At 49.7% G+C, this 18,225-nt stretch overlaps 1 protein-coding gene across 1 annotated transcript; it reads right to left on the reverse strand.

The window, feature by feature from the left end:
• Positions 1-10,267: 10,267 nt before the first annotated feature.
• Positions 10,268-18,011, reverse strand: LOC148091109 (leukocyte immunoglobulin-like receptor subfamily A member 5). Its single transcript, XM_087826936.1, has 9 exons — positions 17,408-18,011; positions 17,236-17,271; positions 16,767-17,051; positions 16,322-16,624; positions 14,415-14,531; positions 13,100-13,142; positions 12,957-13,009; positions 12,693-12,745; positions 10,268-10,764 (listed from the first exon to the last, which is right to left on the reverse strand). Exons 1-9 carry the CDS (start codon positions 17,505-17,507, stop codon positions 10,618-10,620), a joined length of 1,137 nt encoding a protein of 378 aa, XP_087683062.1. The 5' UTR covers positions 17,508-18,011; the 3' UTR covers positions 10,268-10,617.
• Between the last annotated feature and the right edge of the window lie 214 nt (positions 18,012-18,225).

The following is an 18,225-nucleotide window of genomic DNA, read 5'->3' on the forward strand; positions in this document are numbered from 1 at the left end:
TATAATACCAATTAAAATATTAACAAAATTAACTTTAAATTCATAAATGTTTGTAAATTAAATGTATATATGAAACTATTCCTTGAAAGTTCTCAGCAAAGGAGCAGCAATAGTTACGTGCAGTAAATGCAGAGCAGACGTGACTTTCACAGTCTGGGCAGGGACCCCCTAGTTCCTCATGAGCCCTGCACCGCCCCCCGAGTCTCAGGTGAGCACTGAGCGCATGGAGGCCTCCAGGCGAGCACAGGGGCCTTGCAGGGTGCTGCCCACAAGTGCAGACGCTTCTCTGTACAGGAGAGCGCCCAGTGGGGACTCCCCGTCACCCACAGCAGGTCCCACCTTGGCCCTCGCAGCCCCCTGTCCTGCTCTGAGAGGGCTCGGGGACCCCCACCTGTGTGGGTGAGGGCTCCACCTAAGGGTCTCTGGAAATGAGCTGCCCAGGGAGTGTCCCTCTGTCCTCTCCTCCCCCGTCAGCCCAGCCATCATCCCTGTATTACAGGCCAGGCCTGGGCACCCAACGCCGCAATCCGGGCCCGTCATCTTCAGGTCACACACGCTCCCATCTGGTTAGGGACCCGGGTCCCCGTAACTACGCAGGGGTGTTGGCTTTCAGTGGAAACCCCACAGGTTCTGTCTGTGTGGAGCCAGGAGGAGTGGAGATGCTAAAGGGGTGTTTCCAAATCTTTGCTGTCTCTATAATATTGCGGCTTCCTCTTCTAAGATGAGCCCCCAAGCCTGATGAGACTTACTTGAGACCAGGAGCTCCAAGGAGTCACTGGGTGGTGACCACATCTGGGAGTACTTCTTAAAATAGCCATAGCATCTGAACCTCCACCTGTGGCTGGGGCTCACGGGGCCCACAGGGAACAGGGCCTGGAAATGCCCACCGGGGCGTGGCTGTGAGTCCAGGGCCCAGGAGAGCCTGTGGTCTCCTTCCTTAGTCAGAATGAACCTGTCAAATTTCTGCCCTGAGCCACACTGAAGGGTCACGTTCCCTCCTGAGGCCACTACAGGGCTGGGCAGGGCCGAGAGGCTGGGTTTGCTGAAGAATCCTAGGAGAGGCGGAGGCAGCGAGTTAGATGGGGTCACACCCCAGGGATGGGTGTCAGAGAGTGACACCCTAAGAGCAGACCCCTTCCTGAGAGCAGAGCTTGAGGCTGGGACCCTTGAGTGTCCTCTCACCTGTCACCACCAGCTCCAGAGGGTCACTGCGCTCTGACCAGACACTGTGGTTGAGATAGAGACAGCGATATCTTCCTGCATCATACTCTGTCATCTTTGTGATGGAGAAATTGACCTTGTCCCCGGCATCCAGTGGACTCTGTCTTTTCCATGGTTGTGTCCTTCCCTCTTTTCCCAGACGGTATTCCTCAGCCCCTAGGGTCCCCTGACACCAGATGGTCACAGGGCTCCCCCGGGGGATCACAGAGCCTGGCTCAGCCCAGAGGATAGGTTTGGAGAGGGTCCCTGGAAGGAATTAGAGGCTCGGTCCTAAGATACTCCCACCCTCATTTACCCAGCTCTCAGTCCCAGATTCCTCCCATCTCTCCAATAGATCTTCTCTTCTCCTTCCCCAGCTGCCTGGGGGTGGTCTCTTGTCCCCAGGGAGGAGTGAAACCTGGGACACCTGGGGACAGACTCACCTGCCTGCACTGGGGTCCTCAGGCCCACGCTCAGCCCTGGAAGAGAGTTTCTGTGAGAGATCCGCCCTGGTCCTGGGCAGACCCCCTCCCGCGAGCCTCCTGGGTTTTGGGGTCTCCTGGCAGCGCAGCGCCCCCCTCCCCTCCTGCCCCCTCACCGAGGCAGAGCAGGGCCGCGAGGGTGGGGGTCATGGTGTCTTCTCCCTCTGGCTCAGCTGTGCAGGGGGAGGGGACCACGGCGCCCCAGGAAGGACAGACAGACGCACAGGGTGGTCCCTAGGAGGGGTCCTGCTGTCGGGGGGTTGTCAGGTCAGCAGCCCGCGGGCGGGAGCAGCCTCTGCAGGGGCCGGGCTGTTGTCCCCGATGCAGCAGGAACAGGCCGGGGCCTCCTGAGACGCCCCTTCCCGGGGGCCCAGGGCCCGTCCTTCCCTGTCAGAGCCCCCCCCGGGCCCTCTGCACCCTCAGCCCCGCCACCCGCCTCTCCCCGTGGGGTCCTCACCTCGGACAGTGCCACCCGGGCCCTGGAGAAGCTTCGGGAAGACGCGGGTCCCTGTGGCTTGCGGGGCTCAGGTCAGCGGGGACTCGTTCACCCTGTCATCCTGCAGTTCAGGGCGAGGGTTCCTGTGACACTGAGCTCAGAGGGGAAATGCAGGGAAATAGGGGAAGGAAACACGTCCCTTCTCCTGGCCCCTGAGTGTGGCTTTCTTTCTATGACATGTGTTTTCATAAACTTCTGGTTTTTTTTTAGCGACAGCCTCCAGCCCCTCCTTCCTGGGAACGAGCCTCGGGGCCATTTTGCTCCTCACGCCCCATGTTCCTGGGGCAGAGCTGTCCCCCCAGTACCATGGCTTTGTCCTAAAAATTAAGATGCTGTAGTTTGGGCCGGGGTTTTCATTTGTAGAGGAAAATTCACATTTATTTATTTATTCATTTATTTTAAATCTTTTAAAATTATTTTTCAATTACAGTTGACATACAATATTATATTAGTTTCAGGTGTACACACCAGTGATTAGACATCATAAAACTTATAATGGGATGATCCCCAAAAATCTCATGTGTAGTTATTAGAATAGTATTTACTATATTTCCTATGCTGTGCCTTGCACCCCCATACTTCAGTACTTCATGTAGTGCTGGTCTGGTGGTGATGAACTCCTTTAGCTTTTCCTTGTCTGGGAAGCTCTTTATCTCACCTTCAATTCTAAATGACAGCTTTGCTGGGCAGAGCAATCTTGGTTGTAGTTCCATGTTTTTCATCACTGAATATTTCTTGCCCCTCCCTTCTGGCCTGCAAAGTTTCTGTTGAGAAATCAGCTGACAGTCGTATGGGTGCTCCCTTGTAGGTAACTAACTGCTTTTCTCTTGCTGCTTTTAAGATTCTCTCATTGTCTTTAACCTTTGGCATTTTAATTATGATGTGTCTTGCTGTGAGACTCTTTGGGTTCCTCTTGTTTGGGACCCTCTGTGCTTCCTGGACTTGTAAGTCTATTTCTTTCCCCAGGTAGGGGAAGTTTTCTGTCATTATTTTTTCAAATAGGTTTTCAATTTCTTGTCCTCTCTCTTCTCCTTCAGGTATCAAAATGATGTGAATGTTGGACCACTTGAAGTTGTTCCAGAGGCTCCTTACATTCTCTTCATATTTTTGGATTCTTTTTGCTGTTACTGTACTGTACTGTTAATTCCCTGTAAATTCTTCATTTCAGTTGATACATCCTTCATTTCTGACTGTAATTTTTATGTCACTGATGTTCTCTTAAGTTCCTTGAAGTTCTTACTAAGTTTCTTGAAATTCTCAGTAAGTTCCTTGAAGTTCTCACTAAGTTTCTTGAAGTTCTCAGTAAGTTCATTGAGCATCCTTATAACCACTGTTTTGAACTCTGTGTCTGGTAGTTTTCTTGCTTCCATTTCCTTTAGTTCTTTTTCTAGAGAGTTCTGTTCTTTCATTTGTGACATGTTCCTTTGTCTTTGCATTTTGGCTGCTTCCCTGTGTTTGTTTGTATTACGTAGAGCTGCTATCTCCTGGACTTAGTAGAATGTCCTTGTGTAGTAGGTTTTCTGTAGGGCCCAGTGGCTCAGGCTTTCCAGTCACCTGAGCTGGGCACTCCAGGTGCTCTCCTGTGTGAGCTGTGTGCACTGTCCTGTTGTAGTTGAGCCTTGGTTGATGTTGGCATCACTGGGAGGGATTGACTCCCTTATCCAATCAATATCAAGGATTGGCTGCAACTACAGCAGAAGAGCTGTGTGCAGGAGCCAACCCTATGGAGCAGGATTTGCTTCAGTGGGGCTTTGGTGCTCACTGAGACTGCCTCTTGAGTGTGTCACTCTTGGATGTGGTAGGGTTGTAATCTGGCATGGCCTGAAGCGACTCTGGGGCCTCCTGGGACGTGCAAAGTCAGCCACTGCCTGTACCCTGCTTGGGGCCACCCAGCATGAGCTACAGAGCAATCTGCAGATGACTGTTACTATGTTGGGCTTGAAGGTGCCCAGGAGAGGCCAAGCTGTGAACCAAGGTGGGATGCTGCTAGTGCCAGGCCCCTTATTGAGAGGTACTGGGCACACTGAGGCCAGATGCTGCTTGTTTGAGAGATTTTAGCAAAGTCTGAATCATGAGGCAAGAGAGGCTAGTTGTATGGAGAGCCACTGGAAATGGCTTGGATGAATCTGCAAGTAGGGAGGGCCAGGGTCTCAGGAAATCACCAGGGCAGGGTGAACAGTGTGAGCCAGGTTGATAGAGGCTCAGATATGGCACCTGCCTGTTGGCCCTGTGGCAAGGAGAGTTCAGCAACTGGAAAAAATGGCCTCTGGCCTCTCAACCAATGAACCTCCACCAAGAGCTTCTCCCCATCTTCAAGATAATGAAGTTTCCCCTTGGATTGTAGCTTCCCACCCCCTCCTTGCATTTCTTGCCCATAAATACAGCTTCCCCAAATCCTCACATAACTCACCAGCAGCTTGCTACAGTTTGCATGTCCTGAATTGCAATTCCTCTGCTGTTCCCAAATAAACCAAACTTTTGGTCATTGGAGCTTGCCTCAGTTTTCCTCTTATGTTTAAGTTGATACTAGAGAAGTCTGTGGGATCTGTAGTGGTGTCTCATTTCATTACTAATATGGGTTCTTGGTGCTGTATCTCTGTTTCTTGTTCAGTGTTGCTGGATTTCATACAGTTTAAGAATATTCAATAATAAATATTTTTGGACAGATTGCTTGTGTCTCTGCAAATTCATATGCTGAAGCCCTAACCCCCAGTGTGACTGTATTTGGAAGTGGGGCCTCTAAGAAAGTAGGTCAAATAAGGTTATAAGGGTGGGGTCCTGATTTGATAAGATCAGTGTCCTTAATAAGAAGAGAAACCGGATAGCTCATTCTGCTTCTCTCCATGTTCTCACACCAAGGAAAGGCCATGTAACAACACACAGAGAAGGGGCCATCTGCAAGCCAAGGCAGAAATCCTACCAGACGCTCACCCTTTTGGCTCCTTGACCTGGGGCTTCCATTCTCCAGAACTGTAAACAAATAAATTTCTGTTGCTTAAACCACTCAGTCTATGATATTTTGTTATAGGAGCCTGAGCAGAATAATATAAAATTTGGTACCAAGACCTGGAAGCAGCTTTGGAAGTGGTAATGGGAAGAGGCTGGAAGAGTCTTAATGTGGATGCTGAAAAAAGTCTAGGTACTGTGAATGGACTGCTGGTGGATGCATGGACGTTAATGGTGATTCTGGTGAGGGCTCAAAAAGAAAAGCGAAGACGTGGAGATAAAGCTTCCACCTTCTGCATGATGAATGGTGAACAGAATGTTGGGACAAATATGAATGGTAATATCCATTTCAGATATTACCCTCAGATGGAAATGATAATTATAGTATTAGACCATGAATAAAAGGTGATCTTTTTTATAAAGTGGTAAAGAGCTTGGATGAATTATATCTTCTAATGTTTCTAGACTATAGAATTTGGGAGCCATAAAATTGCATATTTAGCTGAAGAGATTCGTAAGCAAAATGTTGACATTTGACCTGGGTCCTCCTGAATGCTGATAGTAACTTTCAAAAGGAGAGAGAATAACTGAAGAAGGAACTGTTAAGCAAATGGACCCAGAACTTAATGACTTGGAAAATTCTTGGCTGCTCATATTGCTACAAATGAGAGTGGGTTTGGGAGAGATCAGCCACGGGTGGGGATGGACTATCAGTGGGTAAAGAGATGATGGGATTGTAGGGGCAGAAACACTGCTCAGATACTACAGGCTGAGATGATACAGTTATTGGTCTGCAAACGTGTGCTATTGTGGCAGGATAGTAAGGAACTAGGGAAATTCCTTGACAAGTGGAATAAGGGAAACTGACACAAAATAATTAAACAAGGCCAAACGATTTGAGCAACTTACCAGCTAATGAATTACAAGGTCTTAGTTCCCTAACCAAGGACACTTAGGAGCAGATAGTTTACACATTCCAGACCATCGTGGGACAGACCTGCCTGGGTCTCTCTTCAGTGATGTTTTTTAAAAATGAAACTAGCCAGAAAATAACCTCTGGCCCCCCTATACACACATTTTGATGAATCAACATATTGAAGGACACATCTGAAAAGCTAATGAATATTCTGTTAAGACCCTCCCCAGAGACCTCCCCCAGGATTCCACCTGCCAAAGAGATAAAAAGCCTCAAGACAAAGGACCCACTGTGTGCTCTTGCTAGAGTATGCCTATGCCTTGTATCTCTGCTGTTTTTCTCCTAAACTCTGAGGGACCCCAGGAGACTTGCAACCAGGGGAGCAGTGGACAGCAGCAGCTCATCCCAGACTTATTCCCTGAGCCTGTCTCCAATGCCCCCTTTTTCTCTGACTTTCTCTCTCCTGTTCCTTCTTCTACCTTAAGCCCTTTCTTTGTTTCACTGTCTCCAGCTTTAATAAACTTACTCTCAAAAATCACTTGGATTCATACTGTGAAATTTTTCCTACATGAAGTTAATAACCCACACACTACTGGCGGGCTCAAGGTAGACCCGCTCTGGGCACAGGCCCCATTCAGTAAACACTGTTATTATTCAAGAAAAGGGATAGAACAAGCTGGCTGTGCAGGAAACAGCTGTACCTGCCACCTCCGGCAACCACATCAAAATTACAACTAAAATATAGAACCACCATCACTCTGAACCTACTGAAATCTGGCTGCACAGAAGCCCTACAACCAGGGAACTGAAGCAGCACCGAGAGCGGGAGGAGGGGCGGAGACGCGGGCGGATCGGGGCTGGATGGGAGACTCCCAGCAGGCCCACACCTGGTGCTGTGGTTTAAACCTGCACCAGGGAATCTTGGCAGTGGTTTCCAGGAGGAGCAAGGGGTCCCAGCCCCAGGATGCCTCCTTTGGTGAGTCTTCCCCACACACAGCCGGCAGGCAGGTGCCATATTTGAATCCCCAGCACCTGACTCACACCTTTGGCCCCGCCCCATGATTCCCGGAGGCCCCGCCCCTCTCCCCTGCAGGCTCATCCAGGCCATTTCCAGGGGCTTTTCTATGCAAGTGGCCTCTGGAGCCTTATGCTTAGGACTTTCCTAAAATCTCTCAAACAAGCAGCAGCGGGCCCCATACGCTTGATAAGTGGCCCCAGGCCTGGCACTAGTGGCAGCCTGCACTGGCTCATAACTTGGCCTCTCCTGGGCACCTCTAAGCCCAGCACAAGTAGCAGCCAACTATGGTTTGCTGTGTAGCTCATGCTGGGTGGCCCTGGGCAAGGCACTGGCAGAGGCTGACTTTGCACCTCCTGGGAGTCCCCAGAGACAGTGCACCTGGGGGTCAGACTCAACCATGCTGGGTTACAACCCTACCACATCCACAAATGACACTCAAGGGGCTCACTCGGTGAACACCAAAGCTTCACTGAAGTAAATCCTGCTCCATAGAGTGTCTCTAATACAGCAGTTCTTTGGCTGGAGTTGCAGCTGGTCCTCACAGCTGATTGGTCTGAGGGTCAATTCCTCCCAGTGAGTCCAACAGCAACCAAGGCTCAACTACAACAGAACAGTGCACACAGCCCACACAGGGGAGCACCTAGAAGGCCCAGCTCAGGTGACTGGGGAGGCTGAGCCACTGGACCCTACAGAACACCTACTACACAAAGCCACTCTACAAATTCCAGGAGACACAGCGGCTCTACCTAATACATAGAAACAAACACCTGGAAGCAGCCAATATGTGGAGGCAAAGAAACATGTCACAAAGGAAAGAACAGAAGAAATCTCTAGAAGAGGAACTAAATGAAATGGATCCAAGCGAGTTAACAGATACGGGGTTCAGAATTTTGTTTATAAGGATGCTCAAGCCTATTAATAAGAGTATTATGAAAACAATTGAGAAAATTGATGATATAATAAAGTACAATATGAAATGAAGGTTACATGAACTGAAATGAAGAATATTTTACAGGGAATCAACAGCAGAGTAGAGAATGCTGAGAGGTGAATCAGCAATTTGGAACATGAGGAAACAAAAAACACCCAGCCATAAGAGCAAAATGAAAAAGAATCCAGAAATATGAAGATAGTATAAGGAGCCTCTGGGACAACTTCAAGCAGCCCAACATTCGTATTATTGGGGTGCCAGAAGTGGAAGGAGGATACCAAGAAACTGAAAATCTAATTTGAAAAATAATTACAGAAAAGTTCCCCTACCTGGTGAAAGAAATAGACTTACAAGTCCAGGAAGCACAGAGGGTCCCAAACAAGAGGACCCCAAAGAGGTCCACAGCAAGACACATCATCATTAAAATGCCAAAGGTTAAAGACAAAGAGAGACTCTTAAAAGCAGCAAGAGAAAAGCAGTTAGTTCCCTACAAGGGAGCACCCATATAACTGTCAGCTGATTTCTCAACAGAAACCTTGCAGGCCAGAAGGGAGTGGCAAGAAATATTCAAAGTGATGAAAAACATGGAACTACAACCAATATTGCTCTACCCAGCAAAGCTATCATTTAGAATTGAAGGTCAGATAAAGAGCTTCACAGATAAGAAAAAGCTAAAGGAGTTCACCACCACCAGACCAGCACTACAGGAAATGTTGAAGGATCTTCTCTAAGAAGAAGCTAATGAACAAAAGAATCTGATGAACTAAAATAGATCCAGAGACATTGATGCATGCAACAGACGATCATATTTCAGAGGGAAGAGGGAAGGGGGGTGGAGGGTGGGAAGAGATTAACCAAAGAAGTTATATGCATATATCCATAACCCATGGACACAGTTAATAGCAGGGTGAAGGCCTGGGGAGGGGGTGGGAGCGAGGTGGAGGGGGTCAATTGGAGGGAAAAAATGGGACACCTGTAATACTTTCAACAATAAAAGTAAATAAATAAATAAATAAATAGGAAAGAATGGCCCCAAAGGCAATTCAGAGATGATCAGGGCTGCCCCACTGACTTCAAAGTTAGACTCACCTCCTTGGTTTCAAGAGGGCAGATGGACTCCACTCAAAGCTTTGAGAATGGGATCTCCACAGGGAGATGAAGGTGCCATGACACCCACCTGAGCCATAGAGGCGACGCTGCTGCCCCAGAGGGACTGGAGGGCAGAATATTGAATCTAACCACTATGCTGTATACCTGAAACTAATATAAACTACTATTGAATGTAAACTGTAACTGAAAATTAAAATAAAAAAACAAAACAAAACTCAAGAGACCAAAAAAGGGCTAATGAACGTTGCCTTGCTGGATGTTGAATGTGCTTGGACTCCGTCGCCCCGTCTTTCCAATTTTTCCCTTTTGGAATAGGTATATCACATCTATGCCTGCCACAGCATTGCATTTTGGAACTTGTCTGGGCCACAGGCTCATGACTGCAGAGGAATTCTGCCTTAAAATGAGTCCTATCCTGAGTCTCACCCATGTCTGATGTAGACAATAGGTAGATGAGACTTTGAACTTTAGACTTGATAGCTGATACTGGAATGAGCGGAGGTTCTGGGCACTGTAGAGCTGGAATGAATGCACTTTGCATGGGAGGACATGAATTTGGGGGGCTCAGGGATGGAATGTTGTGGACTGAATGTTTATGTCCCACCCCCTCTCAAAATTCATGGTAAACCCCTTAACCCCCTGTGTGGCTGTATATGGAGATGGTGTCTCTGAGGAAGTAATTAAGGTTAAAGGAGATCATAAGGGTGGGGCCCTGATCAGATAGGTTAGTGCCCTTAAAAGAAGAGACACCAGAGCTCTCTCTCTCCCCCTCATGAACACACCAAGGAAAGGCCATGTAAGCAGAAGCAAGAAGGAGGCCAACCATAACCCAAGGAGAGAGGCCTTAGAGGACACCAACCCTGCTGATACTTTGATCTCAGACTTTCAGCCTCCAGAATGATGAGAGGATAGATTTTGGTTGTTTAAACTGCCCAGTCTGTGGTCCTTTATTATGGCAGCCTGGACAGGCCAACACAATTGATTTTTTCTCTTTTTTTATTCTTTCCATATAAATACATGTTCTTATCATTTTTATATCCTTTTACCCACTGCCATGGGATTAATTTGTTATTCTTTGTCTGACTTCTTTAGATGCTCATGTAAGTGGTTGAATGTCAGGCTTTCTTCTCTTTCTAATAATTCCGTCGAGGCGCTTAATTTTCCCATTTGATGAGAATAGGAAAATTAACATTTGCATTACCATTCAAGTAAGAATATGAGTTGATATATATGATTCACATGATCTTTTAAGTAAAAACAGTTTTATCTTCATTTGTGATTTTCTTCTTTCAGTTGTTGGTTATGTAGAAGTATATTGCTCTATTTCTAAAAATACAGAGTTCATATTTATCTTCTGCAGAATTAGGTGACTTCTAAGGTCTCATAATATCCTGCTTGTTTACAAGACATCCTCAGGCTTGGGGTCAGTAGCTGAGTGTCCATGGGAGCAGCTCCTGTGCCTCCCAGGATCCCTGCAGGCCCCCTCCCCGGGAATGTGGGATCTGGGTCCTTCCTGGGCTAGTGTGTGGCCAGAGCAGCATACACGCTGGGCTCATTCGGGGTTTCCTCTGATGGGGAGGTAGGGGGTGCAGTTGTCTCTCGTTTGAGGGTCAAGTGGTTCAGCTGGGCATAGGTCACCTCCTGGGGGTCCTCAGATGGAGTATCCTGGAGGGAGTAGAGTGAGAGGCAAGTGTATTATTGGCCTGGGATCAAAAAGGGTCCACCTGACTGCCCCTCTGCCTGTCCTCTCTGTCTGTCCTTTGTGTCCAGCAATTACTGTGACAAAATAAAAAGCAGGGTGGCCTGAGCCTTGAGTGGTCCCCCTGGGTGTACTTCACTCCCTGGGGGTCTTTGTCATCAGGGCTCTGCTGGGGGAAGACAGGAGGGGACGGGACTTCTCTCCTTGTTCCACTTGTCCCTCTTCTGATAAGTTTCCAACCAGAGAGTTGATTTTAAAACATTCATAAGATCACACAAATTCCTTTCTCAGATACATTGTCATTCATGTTTATATCATCCCGTCTATTCCAGAGCCCCAGAGGGCCTGGAGGGCAGAACATCAAGTCAAGGAGGTCATTCTGGAGACCTAAGGTCTAATGGACACTGCCTTGCTGCATGTTGAATGTGCTTCAAACCCATCTGATTTCTAATAAGTATTTGTTGACTCATTGGATAAATAAATGAACTAATGAGTGAGAAACTTGGCACCTTGAAAGACCTTCATTTAGGCTTTGATTTACTCACTTTACCCAATATACATACATATATATTTATATTGCCCACACATACATAGAGGGTGTATATAGTCTGTAAGTGCTAATAGTGTACACATCTGTCTATTCTCTTACCTATTTATCTATTTAGAGAGACAAAGACAGGAAGAGCAACATAGAGACTCAGAGAAACAGGGCACTTGTCAAAGGGCCAAGAAGAAGACAGATAAGGGCCCTGCCCTCAGGGAATTCATGGTCCCTGGGTTGGGAACAGATAGCAAACAAGGAACAAGGTCATGTGGGATGGTGATGCATGTTAGGGAGAAAATGAAATAGTGATTCCGTAGAGAGTGAGGAAAGGCATGTGAAGGACTGACTAGTTATGACAGTGTTCCTCCGATCAGAAGAATGCACATATTTCACAGATGAATGCTCCTGTCTTAAGCTGTCCTTGGAGTGCAGGATGTTTAGCAGCATCCCTGGCCAGCGGATGCCATTGGAACCCCTCCCAGCTATGAAAAACAAAATGTCCCTAGATATTGGTGTGGGGACAAAAGAGAGGGAAAAAAATGAGAAAGACTTCTGGGTTTTGGTGGGTGAGGGACTAGTGAACAGTGAGGGAGAAACAGCTCCTTGGGGGAGATTTCAAAGTTGTACGTGTGACGTTAAAATGCCTGATGGACACACAATAGAGCTGGCTCTCAGGTATTTGGGTGTTTGAAGCTGGTGCTCAAACAAGAGGTCAGAATTGGAAATAGCTGTGGAATCATGAGCATAGAGAGGGTCCAGCTATATCTGGGACTAAGTAAATTCTGCAGCATAAAATACAGAGCTGTCTCAAGGTGAGGTTAGCAAGACAGCTGGTGGGCTTCCTATGGGAGTAGGTGCCAAATGCCACCTGTTACACCCAAAGCATGTTATCATGCAGGTCCAGTGCATCTAAGCCCACAAGACTGGAAGAAAGCGAGAACACAGGAAAGAAAGGAAGGCAGAGGGTCCTAGTGCGTGGTCTGGCTACTCTACAGGGGGGCTTTGTGTGAATAAGGAAAGGCATGCTGGTCAGATACCACCAGTAGTCTCTATCTTTACTGTGCAGTGCACAAACTATACAACTGTCCATGGCAGGACCACCATTACGAGATATGGACAACCCAGAATCAAAGGGACCCACGTAAGGGAACCAAGAATGAGAGGCCCAAGTGGTATCAGAAAAGCCCACTGAGAAGTGGTGTTCCAGCAGCCTGCACATATCTCTTTCAGGAGGACAAGCAAAGTCAGATGCTGCTGAGAACTGAGTGACAGAAGGAAGGAGAAGTGCCCCATGAATTTAGCTTATTAACAAGTCTGTGCTGGGTGCCCTGGACAGGGTAGGGGTCTTACCTGACTGTTCATCTCTTTTTCCTCCTCAGGTTGGGATTCTCTTACAGAAGCATCTAGAGAATGAGAAGATTCTATCTCATGCAAGATTCCTGAAGTCCCTGATCCCACACACCCCTCCCAATTTAGGTGGGCAGACCAAGGTTCATTGAGAGGCAGGGATGTGCCTGGAACCACACAAATTTGAGACTTCCATGCTTCTTCACCCCTAAGCCTAGCAGCCTTCCCAAGCACTCCTCCTGCCCTTGTATCCCACCAGAACCTTACCTCCTCCAGAATTACACTGGTTCTGCTCCTGGACATTGGTCATGGAGCTGGAGCTGAGGGAGGAGAGCAGGAGCATTAGGCAGTGGTGAAGGAGCTACAGGTGGAGGTGGGAGGTCTAGGGAGGGTTTGGGGGAAAAAATTACCTTTTCTGTAGTGCTCTGGTCTTAGCTTCAAGGTCTGAAGCACCTGCACAAAGTTGGAAGTTAGCTTCTAAACTACCCAAGAACCCAGCCCTCAGGGCTGCACTAAGATCTCAGAAGCTATAATTTCATAAGCAAAATTAAACAGTTGTGCTCAAAACCTGTATGGTTGATTTAAATAAATTTTTATGAACCTGAAAGACCATTTTTGACAGTCTAAGTCTGTTCTTATTACATCTCTTCAGTTTCATAGAGGATGGTATTTAGAAGCCAAGATCTGGATGATAGGTGTGCTTTTATATATATTTAATTAGGTCATACTATAAGAGAGAATGAAAAGAATATAATCTTTATGCAATATAGTACTAACCATAATTAAATGTGCTAACTAATAAACTAGCAAGCCTGTTAGAACAAAAACAGGAACAACATTTTTTTTTCTAACAACTTCTATTTTAGCACATTGCAGGAACCAGCAGCAGTTCCAGTTTCTGTCCAGAGCAGACCGACTGCAGGAATCTGGCTGATCTGAAGGCTGATTCAGGAATGCTGCCACCAAGATCTTTGTCAGAACCAGCAAGAACACTGCTTGTACAGCCCCACTTCCCTTCCCTCTCCGTATAGAAGCCACTGGCTTGACCAGAGAGGTTAAGATGTTTTTTTAGGACAGGAGTCTGCCAACTTCTAGGGTCACATGCACCTTAACAAACTTCTTTCCTTCTCCCCAGCACCTGTCTCACCTGTCTCAGCTTTCGTCGAGGCAGGCAGCTGAACTTGCATTCAGTAAAAATGCTGACATTTTCAATTCCAATGGAACATCTCAGTGTTTTCTAGCCAACTGCCTTTGCACATTTTAAAATTCTTCACAGGCATTTAACCCCATATATTTACATATTCCCTCAAAGCAATGAAACTCCCAACCACTTCAACCCCCACCCCCAATTCTCACCACCAGGCCCACTCCGCACTGCTCTGGGCTTCAGGATGACAATGACACCTTCTTGCTCCCCCTCCCCATCGCCGGCATGGTCCCTCAGGTTCTGGGTGCACGCCTGCTACCTCCACACAGGACCGACCCCTCCTGTCACAGCTGTGTTTACATGGGAATCTCAGGTCTCTGCCCCAAAAAGATTATCAATGGAAACTGGGGTAGAAAGAGCTTTCTAGAAATTTTTGATTGTTTAATAAGGAGAAATTTCAGAACTGAACTTTTTTTGGGGTGCCATATTTTGGCTGGTGCCCTAGGAAGCCACTTCATATGTCTTTAGAGGAAGGTCACCCCTCTCAGGTAGACCAGGTCTCCCCATCTTCTACTCACCTGATTTGCTGCATTTATTCAGATGCTTGAGGAGGAAGAAGAGGAAGAGGAGGAGGGAGAGCAGCAGGATGAAGGTCACGGACACCCCGATCAGAATTTTCTCGTACTTTTGAAAACCTTGGACACAATGACATCACAAATGAGCCAGTGATGCCACTTAATCGAGCACCTACAGTGCGCCAGGCACGTTTTGGGGTCTGTGAATTAATCACTTCTAAGCCTCATAACAATCAAGCAACATGTGAATGCCAATCCCACCTCCACTCATTTCACAAACGAGGAAACCGAGGCTCAGAGAGATAAATTGGATGCCCCAGGCCACCTGGCCTGGAAGTGGCAGAGCTGGGATGTGAACCCAGGACTGTTCTGCTCTTGTTGCCCCACCAGACAGACACCAGCTTCTAGCTCAGGGGGCTGCTTCTCTGATTGGAGTGGCCTGTGCCCTGCTCCTCCTGTGCTCTAGCCCTGCCCTTTAGCTAGACTTCAATGCACCTCCCCAGCCATTCCCACTCACTAACCCATCTGAGCTTAGGGGGACCTAAATGGGACAGCTTGTAGCCAGGGTCTGTGTGGGATGGACTCTGTGTCCTCCCCAATCTCTACGTCCAGCCAAGATCTGTCCTCTGTCCTGCAGACCCCACACTCCCACGAAGGACCTGCCAGAACTTTTCCAAGTGTGTATCTGGGAGGGGACATGAGGATGGATCTGCCGTTTCCTGAGCACTGGATGGGCCCACCCCACGCCGAGAGCTTCTATTTCTGGGGTCTCCCCCGAATCTCTTAGCAAACCCATGAGGGAGATGGTAGGAGACACTTTTCACAGACAATGAATCTGGGACTCAGAGAGGGGATGTGGCTTGTCCGAGGCCCCACAGCGGGGAGGCAGCAGAGCTGGAATTCACATCCCTTAGAGCCTGGTCTCCAAGCTCTTGTTTATATTTGATTTTTATGTTTTTCCTTCTATAAGAACAGGCTGAGCACCACAGGCTGATGGGAAAGCACTAAGATGTCACCCCTGTCACAGCCCTGTTCACCTCGAACACCCAACACTGCCTGCTCTTCATTTCTGCAGACCAGGGCGGCACCTGCAGGGCCAGAGCTGAGAAGGCCTTTGGGATCTGAGGCAGATTCTCCTCTATCGCACGGGGTGATGGTGGCGGGGGGGGGGGGGGGGGGGGAGACACGACACACTGAGGCTTAGATGGAAAGGGACTGGCCCAAAATCACCTTCCCAGGGAGCACTGTGACCCCGCCCCAAACATTGGATCCCACCATAAGCCAAGGATGGAGAAGTGAGAGCTGGCTCCTGCCTCCTCCCCATTTAAACCCAGCCACTCCTCCCTAAGCTGAGCCCCCATATCTCCCCATTTTGACTGCACGTCCATCATTTACCAGCCTCAGAACCCCTGGCATCCTGTGATCCCCCCCCCCAGCACCTCTGCTCATCTCCCAGCCCCCAGGAGACAAGCTCATCCCTGAGGGAGCATTAGAGTCTCTGAGAGACTCTCAGAGCTGCCCTGAGGTGCTCTGTGCTCCCTCTGAGCAAAGAGCCCCAGTGACTCACCAACTGTGGAGCTGAGCCCTGGGGGTGGGGCACTGGGGTCCCCAGAGGGTCCTGGGAAAAGAACAAAAAATGGTGAGAGCCTGGAGCCCCCCACAGAGACCCTATATTTGTTCATACTCTTCTGCCTTGTGGCCCCCACAAGGCCATCACTCCCCACGCCTGGAAAATTCTGCTGAAGGGCACGTGCAGTGGGCAGGGGTGGGAGGGCCCTGCCCGTCTCCATCGCTCTGAGGGAAGATCCTTGCCTGCATGTCTCCCTCACTCCCACCCTGGACTGCGGTTCTCCTGGGAGGGCCCCTGAGCTGACCGTAGGAACACAAATGAAATGGGTTGGGCTCCTCACCTGAGACAAGAAGCTCCACAGTGTCACTGGGCTCTGACCACACCTGGGGTTTGTTCCTGTAACAGCCGTAGCATCTGAACATCCACCTGTGGCTGGGGGTCACGGGGCCCACGGGGAACAGGGCCTGGAAATGCCCACTGGGGTGCTGATGTGAGTCCTGGGTCCAGGAGAGCCTGTGGTCTCCTTCCTTAGTCAGAATGAACCTGCCAAATCCCTCCCATGAGCCACACTGGAGGGTCACGTTCCCTCCTGAGGCCACCAAAGGGCTGGGCAGGGCCGAGAGGCTGGGTTTGCTGTAGGCTCCTAGGAGAGGGGGAGACAGTGTGTTAGATGGGGTCACACCTCCCTCACCCCCAGGCCTGGGCTGTGGGAGGGGGACACCCTGAGAGCAGACCCCCTTCCTGAGGACAGAGCCTGAGGCTGGGACCCCTGAGTGTCCTCTCACCTGTCACCACCAGCTCCAGGGGGTCACTGCGCTCTGACCAGACACTGGAACTCAGATAGTGACAGTCATATCTCCCTGCAGTGTGCTCTGTCATCTGTGTCATGGGGAACTTGGCCTTGTCCCCGACATCCAGTGGCTTCTGTCTGTCCCAGGACTCTGGGCTTCCTTCTTTATTCAGACGGTACTCCCGAGCCCCTCGGGTCCCCTCACACCAGATGGTCACAGGGCTCCCCCGGGGGATCACAGAGCCTGGCTCAGCCCAGAGGGTGGGCTTGGGAAGGGCCCCTGGAAGGAAATCAGGGGGTGGGTCAGAAAATATTCCCACCCCCAGTCCCCAGCTCTCAGTCCCAGGACCCTCCCAGAAACCCCTCATCAGTTAGCCAGGAACAGCTGTTATTCCCCAGCTTCCTGGGGGGTGGTCCCTTGTCCCCAGGGGAGTGGGATCTGGGACACCTGGGGACAGACTCACCTGCCTGCACTGGGGTCCTCAGGCCCACACTCAGCCCTGGAAGAGAGTTTCTGTGAGAGATCCGCCCTGGTCCTGAGCAGAGGCCCCTCCCCGCGAGCCTCCTGAGTCCTGCGGTGTCCCGGCAGAGCAGGGTCCCTCCCAGCCCAGGGCCTCCCCTCCCTCAGAACCTCACCGAGGCAGAGCAGGGCCGCGAGGGTGGAGGTCATGGTGTCTCCTTGCTCTGGTCCCAGTTGTGCAGATGGAGGAGACCATGGTGCCCTCAGGACAGACATGCAGGGTGTGGCCACTAAGAAGCCGGCCTTCCCGGTCTCGTGGTTGTCACGTCAGCAGGCCCACAAGAAGGGGAACTGTGCCCTCCGGGAGCCTGGCTGTTGTTTCCATGATGCAGCAGGAAATAGGCCCCGGGGCCTCCTGAGACGTCCCTTCCAGGTGGGGTGGCCCAGGGCACGTCCTTCCCTGTCAGAGCCTCCGCCATGGGGCCCCGCACCCTCAGCCGGTCCACCAGCACCTCCCTTTGGGGTCCTCACCACCGTGTCATCTGGGCTCCGGAGAAGCTTCAGGAAGATGCGGGTCCCCGTGGCCTGCGGGGCTCAGACCAGCAGGGACACATTTACCCCGTCACTGTGAAGCTCAGGGCGCGTGTCCCTGTGACAATGAGCTCCGAGGGGAAAGGGAAACATCAGGGAAGGAAAGCTGTCCCTTCTCCGGGTCTGGAGTGTGGACTCTGTGTCGCAGCCTCTCACAGGCTGGTATCTGGGTTTTTGTTGCTGTTCGGTTGGTTTTTTGGAACAGCACCCACCCTGCCTTCGGGGGAAACGTGTGACTCCTCGCTGCTCCGCGGCCCTGGGCCTCGGGCGGAGTTCTCTCGCTCATCCCATGGTCCTGCCTGTAGCTTAGGGCATTTCTATTTGCGTGAGAGGTTTTTGGGTGTTTTTAAAGAAAAATATGACCTTTAAGTAAATATACATCTGTCTTCCACTGCCCCTGTGA

The sequence above is a fragment of the Miniopterus natalensis genome, chromosome 18 (genome assembly GCF_054644295.1).
Source record: "Miniopterus natalensis isolate mMinNat1 chromosome 18, mMinNat1.hap1, whole genome shotgun sequence".
In the NCBI taxonomy this organism is placed as follows: Eukaryota; Metazoa; Chordata; class Mammalia; order Chiroptera; family Miniopteridae; genus Miniopterus; species Miniopterus natalensis.

Coding starts and splice junctions, on each gene's coding strand:
- LOC148091109 (XM_087826936.1), bottom strand. CDS start 17,507: ATGTCTGTCCTGAGGGCACCATGGTCTCCTCCATCTGCACAACTGGGA. Junction 17,052..17,235: donor GAGGACCCCAGTGCAGGCAG/GTGAGTCTGTCC, acceptor ATTTCCTTCCAG/GGGCCCTTCCCAAGCCCACC. Junction 12,746..12,956: donor CCAGTGTAATTCTGGAGGAG/GTAAGGTTCTGG, acceptor CTCATTCTCTAG/ATGCTTCTGTAAGAGAATCC.